This window comes from Lutra lutra, chromosome 15 (genome assembly GCF_902655055.1).
Source record: "Lutra lutra chromosome 15, mLutLut1.2, whole genome shotgun sequence".
Taxonomy (NCBI): domain Eukaryota; kingdom Metazoa; phylum Chordata; class Mammalia; order Carnivora; family Mustelidae; genus Lutra; species Lutra lutra.
The window spans coordinates 60,651,559-60,670,262 of NC_062292.1; the positions used below are offsets into that span (position 1 = coordinate 60,651,559).

General features: G+C 42.4%; 1 protein-coding gene across 2 annotated transcripts in view; it reads left to right on the plus strand.

The window, feature by feature from the left end:
- The first annotated feature begins 1,961 nt into the window (after positions 1–1,961).
- Positions 1,962–18,704, plus strand: part of TMCO1 (transmembrane and coiled-coil domains 1) — a 45,828-nt gene continuing 29,085 nt past the window's right edge. For both annotated transcript variants that reach the window (XM_047704708.1, XM_047704707.1), the window contains exons 1-3: positions 1,962–2,201; positions 2,588–2,665; positions 8,451–8,510. In XM_047704708.1, coding sequence (XP_047560664.1) covers positions 2,132–2,201; positions 2,588–2,665; positions 8,451–8,510 — 208 coding nt within the window. In that variant the 5' untranslated portion in view covers positions 1,962–2,131. The remainder of the gene's footprint in view (positions 2,202–2,587; positions 2,666–8,450; positions 8,511–18,704) is intronic.

Sequence of the window (18,704 nt, forward strand, 5' to 3'; positions counted from 1 at the left end):
GTCATGCTCTTCTTGACAGATGGTCAGTATAGTTTAACAGAGTTGTGGAATCATACCTTGTGCACCTGAAACTAATGTAACATTGTGTTGTCAACTGTACTTCAATTAAACAAAAAAAAGACACACATGCTCTTTTTGTGCTTCAATATTTACCATGAGTGATAAAAACCTACCCTATCGTAACTTTTTAGTCATATTATGATCTAGCTCAAATGTGAAGCCTTCCCCAACTCCTCCAAGAACCAATTTTGCCCTCATCTAATGCTCCCATAACATTTTAGGAATACCCTGATTATACCTTATTATGTAATGTATAACATCCAAGGAGAACCTTGAAAGTCAGAAATAGTATTTTAGTCACCCTCTTTGACATTACAGTATCTACCACTGTGGCTGACACACAGAAGAAATTCACTAATTTTTAAAAAAGATTTTATTTATTTATTTGACAGAGAGAGAGATCACAAGTAGGCAGAGAGGCAGGCAGAGTGAGAGGGGGGAAGCAGGCTCCCTGCTGAGCAGAGAGCCGGATATAGGGCTCGATCCCAGGACCCTGAGATCATGACCTGAGACGAAGGCAGAGGCTTAACCCACTGAGCCACCCAGGTGCCCCAGAAGAAATTCACTATTAAGAAGACACAGGCTGGGGCGCCTGGGTGGCTCAGGCAGTTAAGCCACTGCATTAGACTCAGGTCATAATCCCAGGATCCTGGGATCAAGTCCCGCATTGGGCTCCTTGCTCAGCGGGGAACTTGCTTCTCTCTCTGCCTCTGCCTGCGCTCTCTCTCTGACAAATAAATAAATAAAATCTTAAAAAAAAAAAAAAGAGAGACAGGCTCTCTGCTGCTAAGTCTTAGAGACAAAAAATGCACATAGAACTAAAAGGCCTTGTAAAACACACACACACACACACACACACACACACACACACACACACAGAAGCGTTATAAAAGAACTCCAAGTACACTGGAGTTTAAAAGAACCAATGATAGAAAGTACAAGTCAAGGGAAGACACTTGGCCAGCTTCCAGATTTTCATAAACACAAATACACCCACACAAACACAATCAGCCTAAAAAGCTGAAAACCTCTCCACAGGCTGAAACCAAGCTTCTAAGACATTTCCTTTAACCTATGCGGCATTTAAAAACTTGAATGAGTTACCAGCATTTATCAATTCTTTCACATAAAAACAGGATTTTTGGATTTTCCTGGAAAATGGGAAGATCACGAAAACTGGGCGCTCCTTCTCCCAGGGAAACTGCCTGGATACGCGTACCACCTGCTACTTTCGAATAAAATCATCGCTCCCTTACTACGCTAGTACCTCCCACCGTTTCCTTCTGTCCAGCCTGCGTAAGATCATTTACACGCAATCACTGGAGGCATTTGAGTTCATGACCCGTCCTCCAGACTCAGCACTCACGGCCCCGCTACACACCGCGTATTCTCCAGCACCCACGTGCCTCTGCGCGCCGCCCCCGCCAAGCACTCCTACTACTCTAAGCACTGCTTCGACTTCTTCAACAGCTTTCTCCGACCACCGCGTCAACTGGGGCACCGCAGCGCTCTGACCATACCGCTATTAAAACCCTAACCACACCATATGTACAAGTTTCTCTCCTTCGCTAGGGCGGGAGTTCCTTGGAGCCCGCCGCCACGACTGATTACGGCGTCCCCAGGTCCAAATCCGTGGCCTTGCCTCTGACGGAGGCGTTCAGTAAACTACCTAAACGGTTTCAGAGGTAGGGCTGAAGCAGAAGCGCAGCCGAGTGCACCCAAGTGGATTCCGGCCGAGATGAGAGCTCCCACCACCCTCCACAGCAGGCGCCACCAGGCGATGTCCCGTCTTCCCAGTTCCGTCGCGGAAGCGCCTGTCCCAGCTCTCGCGAGATTCGGTCTGAGCCCCAGCCCCCAGGCCCGCTGGGTTCTCGCCAGATTCGCGGGGCCACGCTTCTCTCCGGAAGTAGCCCCTCCGGCGCTGTGCCCCGGAAGCGGAAGTGTGACTCTAGTCTGTCAAAGAGTGTTGCTCGGTGGCCCAGAAATCCAGGGAAGTCGTTGTCGTTTAATTTTTGCAGGCTCTCGAGCGCTTCCCCCCTGGCGGGTGGGAGTGCAGAGAGGAAAGTGCGAGATGAGCACCATGTTCGCGGACACACTGCTCATCGTTTTCATTTCCGTGTGCACGGCTCTCCTCGCCGAGGGTGAGAGCGGCTGCTTCTCTGACGTTTGTTCATCCCCCACGGGAAGGATCCTGGGCCTGGGGACCCTCGCGCCACCGAGGGAGTGGTCGCGAGCCTTGCTTGCTTGGGGTTGAGCCGGGGGGCGCTCGGGAGCAGGAGCGGGTGGGGGGCACCGTGGAATTCGGTTTGGGGTCGATTTCGCTTGCGTGATTGTGGAGACACCTTCCTATCAGGTCTCCGTTATTTTGGTTGAAGAGTCCGTTGTCTTAACATTTGGGAAAAAGTTAACTGCTGGTGAATATAAAGCAAAAAGTTGAAATCCCTCCTTACCCAGCCATCACCACCAGTAAGTTTGCTGTGACCTTTACAGACATTTTTCTATTAGCATGCTGCTTTTGATGTTTCAGGTATAACCTGGGTCCTGGTTTACAGGACGGACAAGTACAAGAGACTGAAAGCGGAGGTGGAAAAACAGAGTAAAAAACGTGAGTATGGCAACATCCTTCAGATACAGTTTCAACACATCAGATTCATTGAATGCATGTTTACAGTAAATGTTTTAGCACCAACTGATGCAAAAACTTTATGGGAATTTGAATCGGATATGTAGAGTTATATGCAGTGTTGGATAATTTTATGCAAAATGCATAATACAAATGGCAGTGGAGCAAGGGACACCAGTAGTACTAGTTACGTGCTGTGGTGGTTCTAAAGAAGAGATCCCATTCAGTTGTGAGGGGCCGTGGAAGTGTTTGTGATGCAGATGGCCTGGTGGTCCTTCTTGGATAGTTAGAATTTGGGTAGAGAATGAGCTGGGGGTAGGAATTCCAGGTGAAGAAAATAGGATATGTGCAAAAATATGGAAATCGTAGTGAGAAGATGTGTTTGGAGAACAACAGGTCATTATGGTTAGTATCCAGGTGAGCGGTGTCTTCAGGGATGAGGCAAATTTCTGTGTGAGGCGGCTGAAGGAGAGTTTGAATAAGAGGTTAAGAACAGGTACAGTTTGTGGTTTCGAGTAAAGCAGGAACTCCACAGGACACAGCTGAGGGGGCTGCTGGAGGTATAATGTGAATGGTTCTTCCTAGGCTCGATGTGGCTTTCAGTGTTCTTTTCTGTCTTATAAAGATTAAATATAACTTTTGTATATTAAAATTCCTCTGACTTTCTGTATTTTGTGACATGTCTTTATGTCTTTGTAAGGGTTCAAAGTTTTCTTGCTTACAGTATCTCACTTGATCCACATAGCGACCGTTTGTGATCAGTTGTATAAATAAAAGCACCAACTGATGCAAAAACTTCGTAGGAATAGAGATGAATCCGATTTGAATCGATGTTATGTAGTTATATGCAGCGTGGGATATTTTTATGCAAAATGCATGATACAAATGGCAGTGGAGCAAGGGACACGAGAAGTACTAGTTATGTGCTGTGGTGCTTCCAAAGAAGAGATCCCATTCAGTTGTGAGGGGCCGTGGAAGCCCCATGTGTGGATAAATCACCTCAACATATTAAAATCCAAGCTCGTTATCTTCACCTTCACAAACATGATCCTCCTCCGGTATTTCTCTACCTGACGAATAGTACCTCCATGCTTCTCACAGTGCAAGCCGGAAACCCTGATACACTTCCTCACTTGGCTTTCAGGATGCCACACTCTCTTGGTTTCACTCTTACCTTGCAGGTCTTTTTTTTTTTTTAAGAGAAAGGGGGTTGGGGAAAGGCAGAGGGAGCACGAGAAAGAATTTTAAGCAGGCTCCATGCCCAGCGTAAGGCCTGAGGTGGGTCTTGATCCCTCTGCTCTGACCTGAGCCAAAATCAAGAGTCCGACTCTTAACTGACTGAGCAACCCAGACGCCCCTTGCCCATCATCCTTTTGCTGTTTCCTTGTTGGTTCCTCTTCTCAACCTCTTGTTGGGCACCCCAAATTTGTTTTTATCCCCCTACGCTCACTCTCTTAGTGAATTCAGTCATGTGCTCTATTTGGCAGTGGCTCCCAAATTTATATCCCTAGCACTCTCTCCTTAATGCAAGATCCATATATCCTGGTAATAACATTGTATAGTGAGCGATGGTAGCTACACTTGTGGTGAGCATAGCATAATGTGTAGAGGAGTTGAAACACTATATTGTACTCCTGAAATTAACATTGTGTGTCAACTATGCTCAAATAAAGATTCATGTATCAATTTGTCAGTTATACTGTAATGTTGAATATACATTTCAAACCCAGCATGTCCAAATTGAATACTTTATCCTCACTTAAGACTGCTTCATTTGGGGGTGCCTAGGTGGCTCAGTGGGTTAAGTCTCTGCCTTCGGCTCAGGTCCTGGTCTCAGGTTCCTGGGATTGAGCCCCGTGTCAGGCTCTTTGCTCAGCAGGGAGCCTGCTTCCTCCTCTCTCTCTTCCTACTTGTAATCTCTCATTCTGTCAACTAAATAAATAAAATCTTAAAAAAAAAAAAGACTGATTCATTTGTACTTTTCAGGATCTTGGTCAATGGCAAGTCTATCTCTCTACTTGCTCAGGTCATAATCCTTGTGCCATTATCTTTAAGTCTTCTGTCACACCCCGCATCTAATACTTTTGGGCTACCTTCAGACATATCCAGAGTCTGACCATTTTCCATTATTTCCTTTGATAATTACCTCCATCCTTTGCATGAATTATTGCAGCAACCTCCAATAACTGTTCCTGTTTCCCTATAGTCTGCTCCCAAGATAACAGCCAGAATAATTCTTTTTTTTTTTTTAAAGTAGGTTCCACACCCAGTGTGGAACCCAGTGCAGAACTTGAACTCAGGACCCTGAGATCAAGACCTGAGCTGATATCCAGAGTCAGATACTCCAATAACTGAGCCACCCAGGCATCCAGAATAATCCTTTTTAGAGCCTGTTAGATCATGTCCCATTCCTGCTCATAACCCTGTGATGGTGTCCCAGTTTTACTCAAGAACAGCCGAAGTCCTTTCAGCGGCCTGCGGAGCCTCCCCCGTTACTGCTCTAACACTCTTCCCCTCTTACACACTCGGCTTCAGCCACACTGACCCTGCAGTTCCTCGCTGTGCCTCAGCCACACTCCAGTGCTCAGAGTCTTCTACTCTCTGTTCCCTCTGCCTGGAATGTTCTCTATGATATCTGCTTAGTTAACCCTCATACCTTCTTCATATCTTTGTTCAAAGTTTACTTCCGTGAGTCTTAACTTGGCCACCCGTTTTAAAACTGCAGCCTGCTCATCTCCACCGCTGCTGCTCCTGGTCTCCTGGACCCTGCTTTATTTCCCCCTCCCCACCCCATGGCTTTTGTCACTTTCTAAGATATTACAGGATCTATTTGTGTATTGTGTTACTGTTTATTGTTTATCTCCCCCCTCTAGGAGAGCGTTTTTGTTGTTGTTCTGATACAGCCTTTGCACCTAGAACAGTGACTGGCACACAGTAAAAGCTTAATAAATATTTGCTGATTTGAATACTTTCTTCTCTCACCCTGTGTGTGCAGTCCACCTTCAAGCCCTGTTACTGTTCTCCTCTGGGGAAGTTTGCAATCTCTCCACATCCCTCCAGTTCTGCTGCCACTACCTAGTCTAAACTGTCATGTTTCCTGTGATCTACTGCAGTAGCCTCCTCATTGGTCTCCCTGAAGCCACTCAGATTTCTTCTCTACAGTGCATCCCAAGTAATTTTTCAAGACACAGATCTTGGGACGCCTGGGTGGCTCAGTTGGTTAAGCTGCTGCCTTCGGCTCAGGTCATGATCCCAGCGTCCTGGGATCGAGTCCCACATCGGGCTCCTTGTTCTGTGGGGAACCTGCTTCTCCCTCTCCCTCTGCCTGCCACTCTGTCTGCCTGTGCTCGCGCTCTCTCTCTCTCTCTCTCTGACAAATAAATAAAATCTTAAAAAAAAAAAAAAAGACACAGATCTTATCATGTTACTTGCCCTTCTCAAAATACTGTGTTTTCCCCCATTGCTTTTAGGAGAAAGGCGGGGTTTGCAAGGTCCAGTGTGGTTGGGTGCGTCTTCTCTTCCCCTGCAACTACATCCTGTATCCCGTTATCCCTTGCTCTCTATTCTCTAGCCGCTCGGGCCCTTTTCCCATCCTCTGGGCTAGTGTTCCTTATTCCTGCCGTGGGTCCAGGCATTATCTGCTCTTCCCTCTAATTAGAATAACTTTCCTTTCTCTTTTGGTCTAGCAAACTCCTGCTCATTCTTTAGCTCTCAAAAGCTAATTTATTCTTTCAGAAGGGTCAGATCTTCTACTCTGGGCCGTGCTTTATCCATAGATGGCTCCTTAGAGCAGAGTGATCTAGCCTCAGCCCAGTCCCCTAGAAGACCAGGTTAATGTTCGCAGTACCATCTTACGTTTCTGTTCTCTAGCCTTTTTGCTTTTTATGCATTTATGGGTAAGTGCTAAGTAGTTATGTTGGGGTTCTTCTGGGGAGGGAAAGAAATATTTTTTGTTTCTTTGGCTAATAGTGATGATAAAGAGTAAAACATTCAATGTTTTCTGTCCATTTTGTTTTTTATTTTTATTTATTTTATTTTATTTATTTATTTGTCAGAGAGGGAGAGAGCACAAGCAGGGAGAGTGGCAAACAGAGGGAGAAGCAGGCTCCCTGCTGAGCAACAAGGCCCTATGCGGTGACTTGATCCCAGGACCCTGGGATCATGACCTGAGAGCCAAAGGCAGACGCTGAACTGGCTGAGCCACCCAAGCATCTCTATCCGTTTCATTTTTTAAAATGTTATTTTGGGGGTACCTGGGTGGCTCAGTGGGTTAAGCCTCTGCCTTCGGCTCGGGTCATGGTCTTGGGGTCCTGGGATCGAGCCCCGCATCAGGCTCTCTGCTCAGCGGGGAGCCTGCTTCTCTTTCTCTCTCTGCCTGTCTCTCTGTCTACATGTGATCTCTCTCTCTGTCAAATAAATAAAAATCTTAAAAAAAAATAAAATGTTATTTTGCTAACATCTTGTAGAATTTGACTTAATTTCCTTTTATGATCTCATACTAGTAGTTTCACTCTAAATCTCTTTCTTCCCCATAGATATATGTCATGCTTTATCTTTTCATTTACATAAAAGAATACATGTACTTAGACACGAGTGCATATATTGAAACCACAAACACACACACACACTTATTTTAGTCAGCACTTTACTGTTTCACTTGCAATATTGGAGTCAAATCGAATTTTACATCTCTTTGTTAAAATAGTGATACCAATTTTAGAATGCAGGTAGCGTAATTAATGTACCAAGAGAAAAAGTCTTACCTGCCAATTCTCTTTAATGCAACTTTTAGAAATAACACATGTACTGTACTGTTTGCTGGTAAAGGAAGTATGCTAAGATACTATATGGAACAAAGAAAGTAAATAAACTAAGTAAGGGTAATTTTTGACATTCCTATTCTTGGTCCATTCATAGGTGGACTATGATATGTATATAGGTCAAAGATAGTAAATGTAAAATATAAATATATTAATTATTTCTCTTTAAAAGGTTATTTTTACTCTATCATCATATTAATTGAAATGCATACAAAGAAGTTGGTCTTAGCTTTTTCTGTCTGTTTAAGTAATCTCTGTGCCCTCCGTGGGGCTCAAACTCACAATCCCGAGATCAAGAGTCGCATGCTCTGCTGACTTAGCCAGTCAGGTGCCCCGGTTTTAGCTTTTTGACTCTGTTGATCTCCCTTCCCTAATGCATATGTCTGTCTAGCCAGTTTTCAGTATTACAATTGTTATTCAATTATTTGCCCTCACTAGATACTCTTTAGAGGGCAAGAATCATGTTTATGTTTTCATCTACTTAGGACAGTGCTGATTACTTAGGAACCAATAACTGAATAAATGAATTCCTACCTTTTATAGTGAACATGAGACTGGTACTATAATTAACCATAGTTATCTGAGAGAACAGAATTTGAAAATCGTACTTAGACTCAACCTATGGCAATCACCCTCAGCTGATGGTCTGAAAGCCATTTTCGTTTTTATTATGTTCCATTAGTTATTATTGTGTCCTTATGCAATCCTTTATGAGTGTTTGGTTGATGATGCTTCCAATATTGTTGTCTTGGTCTTAGATTGTTGTGTCTGCCTTCTCCTGTCAGCAGGTGTGGGAGCAGATCAGTTAACTTGCTCATAACCATAATCAAAGGCAGTGTGCAACTTTCTTGTGAGCTGCTTTCGTTGGTTCAACTGTGATAAAGCAGCCTGTATTTCTTTAGTATAATACATAATTAATTTTTACTGTGTTACTCTGTTGTTTACAGTGGAAAAGAAGAAGGAAACAATAACAGAGTCAGCTGGTCGACAACAAAAAAAGAAAATAGGTAAGATGAATTATTGGTATACACAAAATGTAGAAAAAGTAAGTTTAGGAAATTTGGAAAATTTAAAATTGGAAAAAGAAATTCTTAGGTGATGAAAATATAATAAGGTTATTAACAGTGGTGACTCATGTGTTTGTATAATTTTGTGGTTTACAGTGAGCACTTGCATACATTATCGAACTTGATTTTCTCTTGTCCATTTTGAGGGTAAAATCAAGCAGTTGCTACTGTTTCCTCTTAGCTTTTGAAATTTTAGTTTTAGTAGAATAATGCTGACATTTGTGGCTTTTGAATTTGGCCGAGGGTTCTTGGCATAATTTGTAAAAGTTTTTTTGTTGTTTTTTTTTTCATATCTGTGTTGATTATTTCCAGTTAAGTCTGCGTTACTTGTGTTGTACTGAGAATTGACTGGTGATGAAAATCCTCCAAGGGGTAGGAAATTTACTGCTGAGTAATTTTTATCTGGTCTGAAAAGTAATGACATGTTTTTGGTTTTTCAGTGTAATTTAGAGCTTAATTACAGAATGTAATTCTGTTCCAAAAAGACAATTTATAAATGATTGGATATGATTTATATTTGTACTTTGTGATGCTTCCTGACTCTAAATTAGGAAAAAAATGGGAAACTGTGTATTTTATTCAGAAACTATGTCTCTGCGTAGGTCACTGTCATTATATCCTAGGAAAGAATTCTACCAGACTGGACTATGCCACTATCCTGTTCTGAACAAAACTTTTGAATTTAGTGTTTCCCATGTTTTCTAAATGGCCTGCTCATTTAGTTCTGTGGCAGGATGCTACTATATGTTTTCTCTGTGTCAGTGGCTCTGGTGGGTCGTAGAGAAACAAGGTAGAAACAATTCTCTTAGGAAGTCTGGCTAGAGAGGGGAAGACAGACCAGTGCAGTATGGTAAGGTTGTTTGTAGAGATATATTCTGAGTTTTAAAAAAGTAAAGAGAAAGGATATCTAAACAAAACTAGGGGATTAGGTTTTCTTGAAGAGATAATGTTTTTGGGGCACCTGGGTGGCTCAGTGGGTTAAGCCTCTGTCTTCGGCTTAGGTCATGATCTCAGGGTCCTGGGATCGAGCCCCACATCGGGCTCTCTGCTCAGCAGGGAGCCTGCTTCCTCCTCTCTGTCTCTGCCGGCCTCTCTGCATACTTGTGATCTCCATTTGTCAAATAAATAAATAAAATCTTTAAAAAAAGAGAGAGATAATGTTTTCATTGAATCTTGAAGCTGTAATGTGAATAACTTAATAAAAATACAAGTAAAGTAGCAGTCAGAATTTATTGAGCACTTATCATATGCAACATACTGAGGTAAACACTTTATATGTTTTAAGATTCTCTTAACAGTCAGTTTTATGTAGTAGTGAAGAGTGTTACTTCATTTTATAGATGAGAAGCATGAAGCTTGAGTTAAGTAATTTTCCCTCAGTCAGTCATTCAGTGGTAGATGGGATGAAGTTAGTGGTAGAGAAGGGATTTGGCCCTGGTCATTTGTAACTTTAACATCCAGTTTTAAGCCCTGTACATCCTAGGCAGAAGGATAGCCATCTCCAAACTCTAGAGGGATCAAATAGCAAGGTATATTCCTGAAGCTATAAATAGTTTAGTGTAACAGATGAAAGAAGGGATGTATAAAGTTTAGACAGATGAGGCTAGAGAAATAAGTTGAGTCTGTTGTTCCTAAAGATCTTTATAAATTAAACTAAGGTAATGAGTTTAACTTGTGTCCAGAAGACTTTCCATCTTTCCATATCCATTAAAGGATTTAAACAGAGATTGACATCGGATTTTAAGGAAGACAACTCTGGCAGTAGTTTGGAGATAAATGGGAGAAGGGATCATTCTGGAGGCAGGAGGTCATGAGGCTTTTTAAAAATCTCAGATGCAAAAATGGCAAGAATCTGAACTTAAGTAGAGGCAGTGGTAATGGAATAGAAGGTATGGATTCAACCGATCTAGAGAAGTAGGAGTAACAGGACTTGATGACTCTTTCAATGTGGCATGTGCAGAGAAGGATGAGTCTACAAAGAAGTCCATATGTCTGATTTGGAAATATTGGAGGAGTAGCACATTGGGATGGGGAAGAAAAGAGAGGATAATTTCAGGTTTGAACGTGTTGAATTTGAAATGCCTGTGTGACAGTAGGTGGAAATATTTGGTACACAGTTGGATATGTGGTTTCGGAGCTAGCAGAGGGATAAAGGCTATAAACAGATTTTAGAATCATATACTTTTAAGTAGTAATTGAGTTCACACACAGAGGAAACCATATAAAGTAAGAAAAGGAAAGGGCTGAGGATGGAGAGAGTCTTGAGGAAACAGAGGGAACAGAAGTGGAACCCTGCAGAAGTATTGCCAGAGAAGTCAGAGAGGGTTTGCCATCGTAGCTGAGGGGAGAGCTTCAGGGGACAGAGAGGATCTAAGGTGTTAAATGTCAAAGAGGCAAATGGAAATGAAAGTTATTGTTAGTGATGTAGCAAGAATGATTTCAGTGGCGTGATGGGGGACAGAAGCCAGTTGTCTAGATGAGGAGAGAATGCAGGGTGAGGAAGTGAAGACATTGAACATAGAACCATTCTATCAAGTAGCTTTGCTGTAAAGGATAGGAAAGATAGAAAAATGGAAGGCAGATTGCTCTCTGCCCTTAAGTTGACACACAAACTGTCTAAAATGTAAATTAACTTGAGCATGGAATGCAACCTTGAACTTTTTGCTTACCAAAAAGTATCAGAAGAGAAATAACACCTGTGAAGTGTTGGTTATCAGCATCTTATCAGGAGTTAACAACGTGTAATGTTCATGCGAAGTTGTTTAAAAGACAATCTATCCATGCTCTAGATGTGTAAATTTTACTCTGAGATTAAGCCTGCCTCTCTGAAAAAGCTGAAATGTCTTACATTTGAACTAAAGATCTTAGGTTCACCAGTTTTGTTTTGTTTTGTTTTGTTTTGTTTTGTTTTTAAGATTTTATTTATTTGACAGAGAGAGAGATCACAAGCAGAGAAAGAGAGAGAGGAGGAGGCAGGCTCCCCGCCTAGCAGAGAGCCCGATGTGGGACTCAATCCCAGAACCCTGAGATCAGGACCTGAGCTGAAGGCAGAGGCTTAACCCACTGAGCCACCCAGGCAGCCCCTCACCAGTTTTTTTAAAGATTTTATTTATTTGTCAGAGAGAGAGAGAGAGAGAGAGCAAGCACAGGCAGACAGAAAGGCAGGCAGAGGCAGAGGGAGAAGCAGGCTCCCCGCCAAGCAAGGAGCCCGATGTGGGACTCAATCCCAGGACGCTAGGATCATGACCCGAGCTGAAGGCAGCTGCTTAACCAACTGAGCCACCCAGGAGTCCCTCACCAGTTTTTTTTAAAGTTACATTTATTATTTGAGAGAGAGAGGGTGTGCACGCTCCGGGGAGGGGCAGAGGGAGAGGAAGAGAGAGAATCTCAGGCAGGCTCCCTGCTGAGCACAGACCTTGTCATTGTGGGGCTCGATCTCAGGACCCTGAGCTCATGATCTGAGCTGACATCAAGTAAGACACTTAACTGACTGAGCCACCAGGGCCCCCTTAGGTTCCCATTCTTTTTTTATTTATTTATTCATTTATTCATTTATTTATTTATTTATTTATTTATTTTTAAATATTTTATTTATTTATTTGACAGAGAGAAATCACAAGTAAGCAGAGAGGCAGGCAGAGAGAGAGGAGGAAGCAGGCTCCCCGCTGAGCAGAAAGCCCGATGTGGGGCTCGAACCCAGGACCTGGGATCATGACCTGAGCCGAAGGCAGCGGCTTAACCCACTGAGCCACCCAGGCGCCCCTTTTTTTTTTTTTTTTTTTTTTTAAAGATTTTATCTATTTTTATCTGAAAGAGAGAGAATATGAGAGATAGCATTGGGAGGGAGGGGCAGAGGGAGAGGGATAAGCAGGTTCCCCACTGAGCAGGGCACCCGATGCAGCATGTAACTGACTGAGCCACGCAGGCTCCCCTAGGTTCCCCATTCTTAATTTCAGGTGTAGATGTTTTGGCCGTTTTACATTTCCCTCTTCCCCTACATTTCCCACAGAAGGGAAACAAATTTACTTTTGATATATGAATTTTATTTAGTTCTTTTGTCTACAAAGATAATAAATCCCCCAATACCTCAAGTATTGGGGGATTTATTTTCCGAATGTATGGGATCCCAAACTCAGAAAACACTGAAGTAATCGGTTACAGGAAGGCAGGAACTGTGTTAAAGCCCATCTGGTAGGCAGAGCAAGCCCTGAGATGAAGTGAGACAGTGGGCTCCAGTGTTTTTAAGGCTGCACTATTGTTATTTTTTAGAGATGGGGAGAGGTGCTGGAGAGGGAGAGGGAGAGACTCATAAGTAGTCTTCACGCCTAGCATGGAGTCTGATGTGGGGTTCAGTCTCACAACCCTGAGATCATGACCTGAGCTTTGCTTGACCAGCTGAGCTCCCCAGGCGTCCCGGAGCTGCACTATTGATATGTCCTTCAATCTCTTTCTGTTGTTCAGCTTCTCCCACTTGCTCTATAGTGTTTTTCTGGCATTTAGGCTGTGCCTACACCTAACTTTGGCTTGTGTCCTAGGGTTCTGCCTCTGTCAGTCTTACTCACAATGTGCTCTGTAGACCCCCTGCGTCAGTACTGTTACGAGTAAAGGGCTCTGCGTCTTCCTCCCAGACTACTGAGTCAGGATCTCTGGATGTGGGACCCAGGAGTCTGCTGTTTTTAACAGGCTTCCCAGATTTTCTTAGACAAACTGAAGTTTGAGAGCCAATGCTATATTATAATTTTTCTGTTTCTGCTCCCACAGTTAATTGATTTACTATTCCAAGATTTTCTGGTTTAAATTTCTGAGAGAAGGAATATGGTTGGCTCAGCTCATCTCTTTACACCGTAGGTTATGAGAAGGCACAGGGATTGGCTGCCTGCTAGGTCGGTAGTGCAGGGTGGGGGTGATGGGAATCTTTGAAAGGCTGACCCTCAACAAGGACTCTGGTAGGAGGCCGATACCCTCAGATGGCTGGGGAAGAGAGGGCAGGGATTCAGAAGCTTGACTGAGTTGGGGTGGATATCTCTTTTCTTCGTGACCTGGAGATACAGGAGGAAATTTTTGAAATTTAATTTATTTTGGGCCCTGAATTTATATATTCACTCTAGGCCTTTATCCTGTTTGGATTTTCCATAAAAGAAGACTGCCTCAGGCATTTAGTTTAAAATTTGCTTCCTCTCCATTACCAAATCTATGAGAAATTGCAAGGTTATATTATTTTTTTTTAAATTTTATTTATTTATTTGACAGAGATCACAAGTAGGCAGAGAGGCAGGCAGAGGGAGAGAGGAGGAAGCAGGCTCCCCGCTAAGTAGAGAGCCCGATGCGGGGCTCGATCCCAGGACCCTAAGATCATGACCCGAGCTGAAGGCAGAGGCTTACCCACTGAGCCACCCAGGTGCCCCCAAGGTTATATTATTAATTGGTTTTCATTCAAAACAACTCAGAATGTAGAACTCCCATGGGATATCTAATTCTTTTCATCTATAGAGTGGCACCTGCTATTTTGACCTTCTCTCTGTTATTTAAAAATGTTCACCATCTCCCAAACTGTTGATTGGATTTGACCAACCGGTTGCCTCCTGTATTGATTTCCATTCTTTGACAGAAAAGACACTGGTTATTGACTAAAGTAAATGAGGAAGTGTTTCTTTCTTAAATTATGTTACCTTGTTGCACACAGCCTAATGTTGTCAAATAAAAATGTATAATAGATTGGCTTACTGTCTGTTCATTCTGTGGTCAGCATAGATGCTATCATTGCTATTAGTTGATTCCCATAACTACTACAAGAAATATAGCCCCCTTTTTTTTTTTTCAGAGATTTTATTTATTTATTTGACACAGAGAGAGAGACAACGAGAGAGGGAACACAAGCAGGGGGAGTTGGAGAGGGAGAAGCAGGCTTCCCGCTGAGCAGAGAGCCCAATATGGGGCTCGATCCTAGGACCCTGGGATCATGACCTGAACCAAAGGCAGAAGCTTAACAATTGAGCCACCCAGGTGCCCTTCATATAAGCCATGTATTACGTGACTGTGTTGACAGGCTAGTCTTCGTAAATTTATCTAACCCAAAATGGAACATAAGAATTTTATTCTTAGGAATAATTGTTTTTCTTTTGTTTTTGTCCTGGACATTTGAATTTAACTTCTTTGTTTTTATGTTTATGCTTCTTGAGGCATCTTAGCATTTTCTACCCACAAACGGATCAGGTTCATTTCAGATGAAATTTTGCATGTATGATGTTTCCCTGTTAAATATATTTGTTTAGGGGGCGCCTGGGTGGCTCAGTTGGTTAAGTAGCTGCCTTCGGCTCAGGTCATGGTCCCAGAATCCTGGGATTAAGTCCCACATTGGGCTCCCAGCTCCATGGGGAGTCTGCTTCTCCCTCTGACCTCCCCTCTCATGCTCTCTCTCACTCTGTCTCTCTCTCTCTCTCAAAATAAATAAATAAAAATCTTAAATATATATATGTACATATATATATTTGTTTAGTTTGTTGTTTTTTTATTCTGTTTCTTCTTTTTGTCCCTTTTCTCTACAGAGGCATCTTTTTAAAAATCAACTTTACCTTTTTATATACTATCTTTTTGTTCTCTTCTGTCAGAAATGGTCCCTAGGAAAAGTGGAGTCACTAGAGTATATAACCTAGACCTTTCAGGTAGCCTCAGACATAATCAGCTGTTAATTGTCCATGAGTGAAATCCCTGTGCTGAGAACTAGTCTTAGTGGCTTCTGCTACCCCATCTGACTCAATCCTGTGTAGCTGATAGTGCTGTGCCCTGGATTTATCAGAGATAGGTAGGTGGGAAAGCAAACATCGAAGATACTTGTATCTGTCACCTCCTCCAAAACCAAGGGACTATAAACCTCTTTTTTAATTATTTGAAACCGACTAAAACTACTTTGTATATGGTAGGTATTTAGTAACAATTTGGATTGAAGACTTTTCGAGAACCTTAATAGTGTTATTGTGTAGTGTAATCCTGTGTGGCTGTATTATTAAGCCGTATACACATTGTCTACCCTGGTAACAATAACCTTAACGGTTATTGTTTCTCTGTGGACTTAGCTTCAGTAAAACTATGTCACCTCAGTTTGCTCTCAGCTTTTAGGCTCTTTGTGCTTTTTCTATCCGTTTGGGCTATCAGCTTCATCATAAAGGGCTACCCCTTCACCCCCACCCCCCAAAAAGGACTCCTTTCCCTAGAAAAGGATTTTTGGTATGCTGTATCTTCATATCAGGTTTTATTATGTTGCTGAATCATTCATGAAATAATATTGAGCACATACCACAATATTGAGCAACGAAGTACATGCCAGTTACTGAGGTTACAGAGATGAAGAAGGCACAGGATTCCTTGTTCTTCAGGAACCTGCCATCTGGTTGGGCTGATGGGTAAATAAACAGATCATTACAAGAGAATGTACAAACTCAGTATAATGATAAAGATACGCATGGAATATTCTGGAAGCATAAAGAAGGGACTGCTAATCTAGTGTTCAGTAAAGCAGTCATTAGCTATATTTGGCTTTTTAAATTAATTAAAGTTAAATGAAGTAAAAATTTTAGTTCCTCAGTCACAATGGCCATATTTTATTTGCTCAGGAGCCACATGTAATTAGTGGCTACTTTATTGCCAGCACAGATAGAGAATATCTTCATAATTATAGAAAACTCTATAGGGGTGCCTGGGTGGCTCAGTCAGTTAAGCATCTGCCTTTGGCTCTGATCGTGACCCCAGGGTCCTGGAATTGAGCCCCACATCAGGCTTCTTGCTCAGTGGGGAGCCTGCTTCTCCCTTTCCCTCTGCTGCTTCCCCTGCTTGTGCTCTCTCTCAAATCAATAAAATCTAAAAAAGGAAAAGAAAATTCTATAGAACATTATTGACTAAGGAGTCAAGATTTTAAAAAGGAGGTGACAGAGAGCCGAGACTTTAAAAGTTGAGTACTAGCTAACCAGGAAGGGCTTGGCTAGGGACAGAATAAAACATTCTAGGTAGACATCCCAGTTGGTCGAGACTGAGGAGTTTCTTGGGATGTGTGGTTTTTAGAGCTAAAACTGGAACAATCCTGGGAAAACTGGGACAGTTGGTCACCAAGTAGAAAGGACTTCCTAGACAAAGGCACTGGATCTAGAGAAAATTTTCACATCGAGAGCAGCTTACGTTTGTTTGGTGTTGCAGGAACCTCTGCAGTACAGTTCATGTGAGGGATTGGAAATGAGGCTGCAGGGATAGTGCCGGTGACACTGGAACATGAGCTTGTGGGGGGGGGGGAAGGCCATGCCAGAATTTTAAGCTGGGGAGTATCATAATTTTGGTCAGTTTTACATCTTAGGTAGATCTGACGGGCAGCTTCGTGGAAGATGAATTTGAGGGAGCAAGTTTGGAGGCAGTGAGATGCTTGGAGACTTGAAGCAACATAGGTAAAGTGGTTGGAAATCCCAAGAACATGGTAATGAGGAGGGGGAGGGTTTCATAAGTATTTATGAGGTATGTGGGGTGCCTGGGGGGCTCAGTTAGTTAAGTGTTCAACTCTTGGTTTTGGCTCAGGTCATGATCTTTGATCTAGGATCAGGCCCCGTATCAGGCTCCCTGCTCAGCAGGGAGTCTGCTTGAAATCACCTCTCCCTTCCCCTCCCGCTCCAACTCCCTGGAGAATGCACACTCCTTTCTCTCTCTTTCTCAAATAAATACATCTTCAAAAAATACTTACGAGGTATAATTAATAGGATGTGGTGTTTGGATGAGAAAGGAGGGAATCAGGGATATGCCAAGGCCTCTAGCATAGGTGATCTCCTATACCTTTTTATTTTGTAGTGGTAGTCCCTTCCCTCTCTAGTTGTTCTATGCCTGTTTACCTTCTCATCATCTTATACCCCAGCCCTCAACTCCCAATTTAAAAACATCTTGTTACATTGTAAGAGGACTGCCCAGATAGCAAAGGAGCTCCCCCCGACAAAGATAGACCTTAGCTCCATTCATTTTTCTTCATTTTGTTCCATTTATCTCCAGGATCCCACTCTCTCCTGCCCATATCCTTCCCTTTCCTGGAGAACAAACTGGACAGGAGCCATTCAGGGCAAGGGATCATGTCTTCATCCCGCTCTGTGCTGTTCGGAAACTGCAGTCCACTCTGCAAGCCAGCCCTCCTGTAGGCCTCTTTGTTCCTCCTTTCCTGTACCTGCCCAAATTTACTTGCCCTCACACCAGTTTATTCGAATGGTAGATATTTTTGTTTTAGAGGATATTATATTTTTATTTTGTAATCTTCCTGTGAGGGTGGGGATTTTTGTGTTTTTTGTTCATTTGTGTATCCCCAGTACTCAGAAAAGTGCCTGGAATGTGGTAGATAATCAGTGTTTGTTGAAGTAATTAATTCTGGTGATGGTAATCATGATCAAAGAGAGCAGTAGCAGAGGGTGCATAGAGATTACTGGCTTGGGAGTTGGGAAACTTGGGAGTCTTGTCCTGGCTTCGCCACGGAATGCTCACATGTTCTCTACCAAGTCACTTCCCCTTCGCGGGACCTCAGTTTCTTTCTGGAAACAATGAAATCCCTGCGTTGATGGAATTCAGCAAATAATGGCATTGATGTACAGTTGAGACTTTGTTAAGCATTTTGGGTTGTGTGTATATAACAACTTTCTTAAAATATATGTGAAGTTTTCTAGCTTTCTAATTCACTTAACTAAAAAACTATGCTTATTTTTAGAGTAATTAGTCTGTAATATGAAAGAACCTGAATTTTAAATTTGTCTTGATTGGCTTTTACTTTTAGATTCTGCTCTCTTGAAGTAACTGAAAGGCGGGGGAAAAACATGAGAGATAAATAACTCATATTTGAAGCCTAATTACAATCATTATGTTTACACTTTTCATCAGTATAGTATAAAAGTGTATCTTAATGTATAGTTAAGACACTTAATACCTGAGGTAATTTTTGATTAATCTTTAAAGATTTTTATTTATTTAAATAAAAATATTTTGGTGCTCTGCTGCATTTGAATTTTCTGCTAATATAAAGTATACAATACCACAGGTATTTAGCTGATGTTATTACTAAGTGATCCTGAGACAGAAGTGCTTTTATAGTCACCAGTGACAGTTTAACGTCTGCCTTGCACTTAG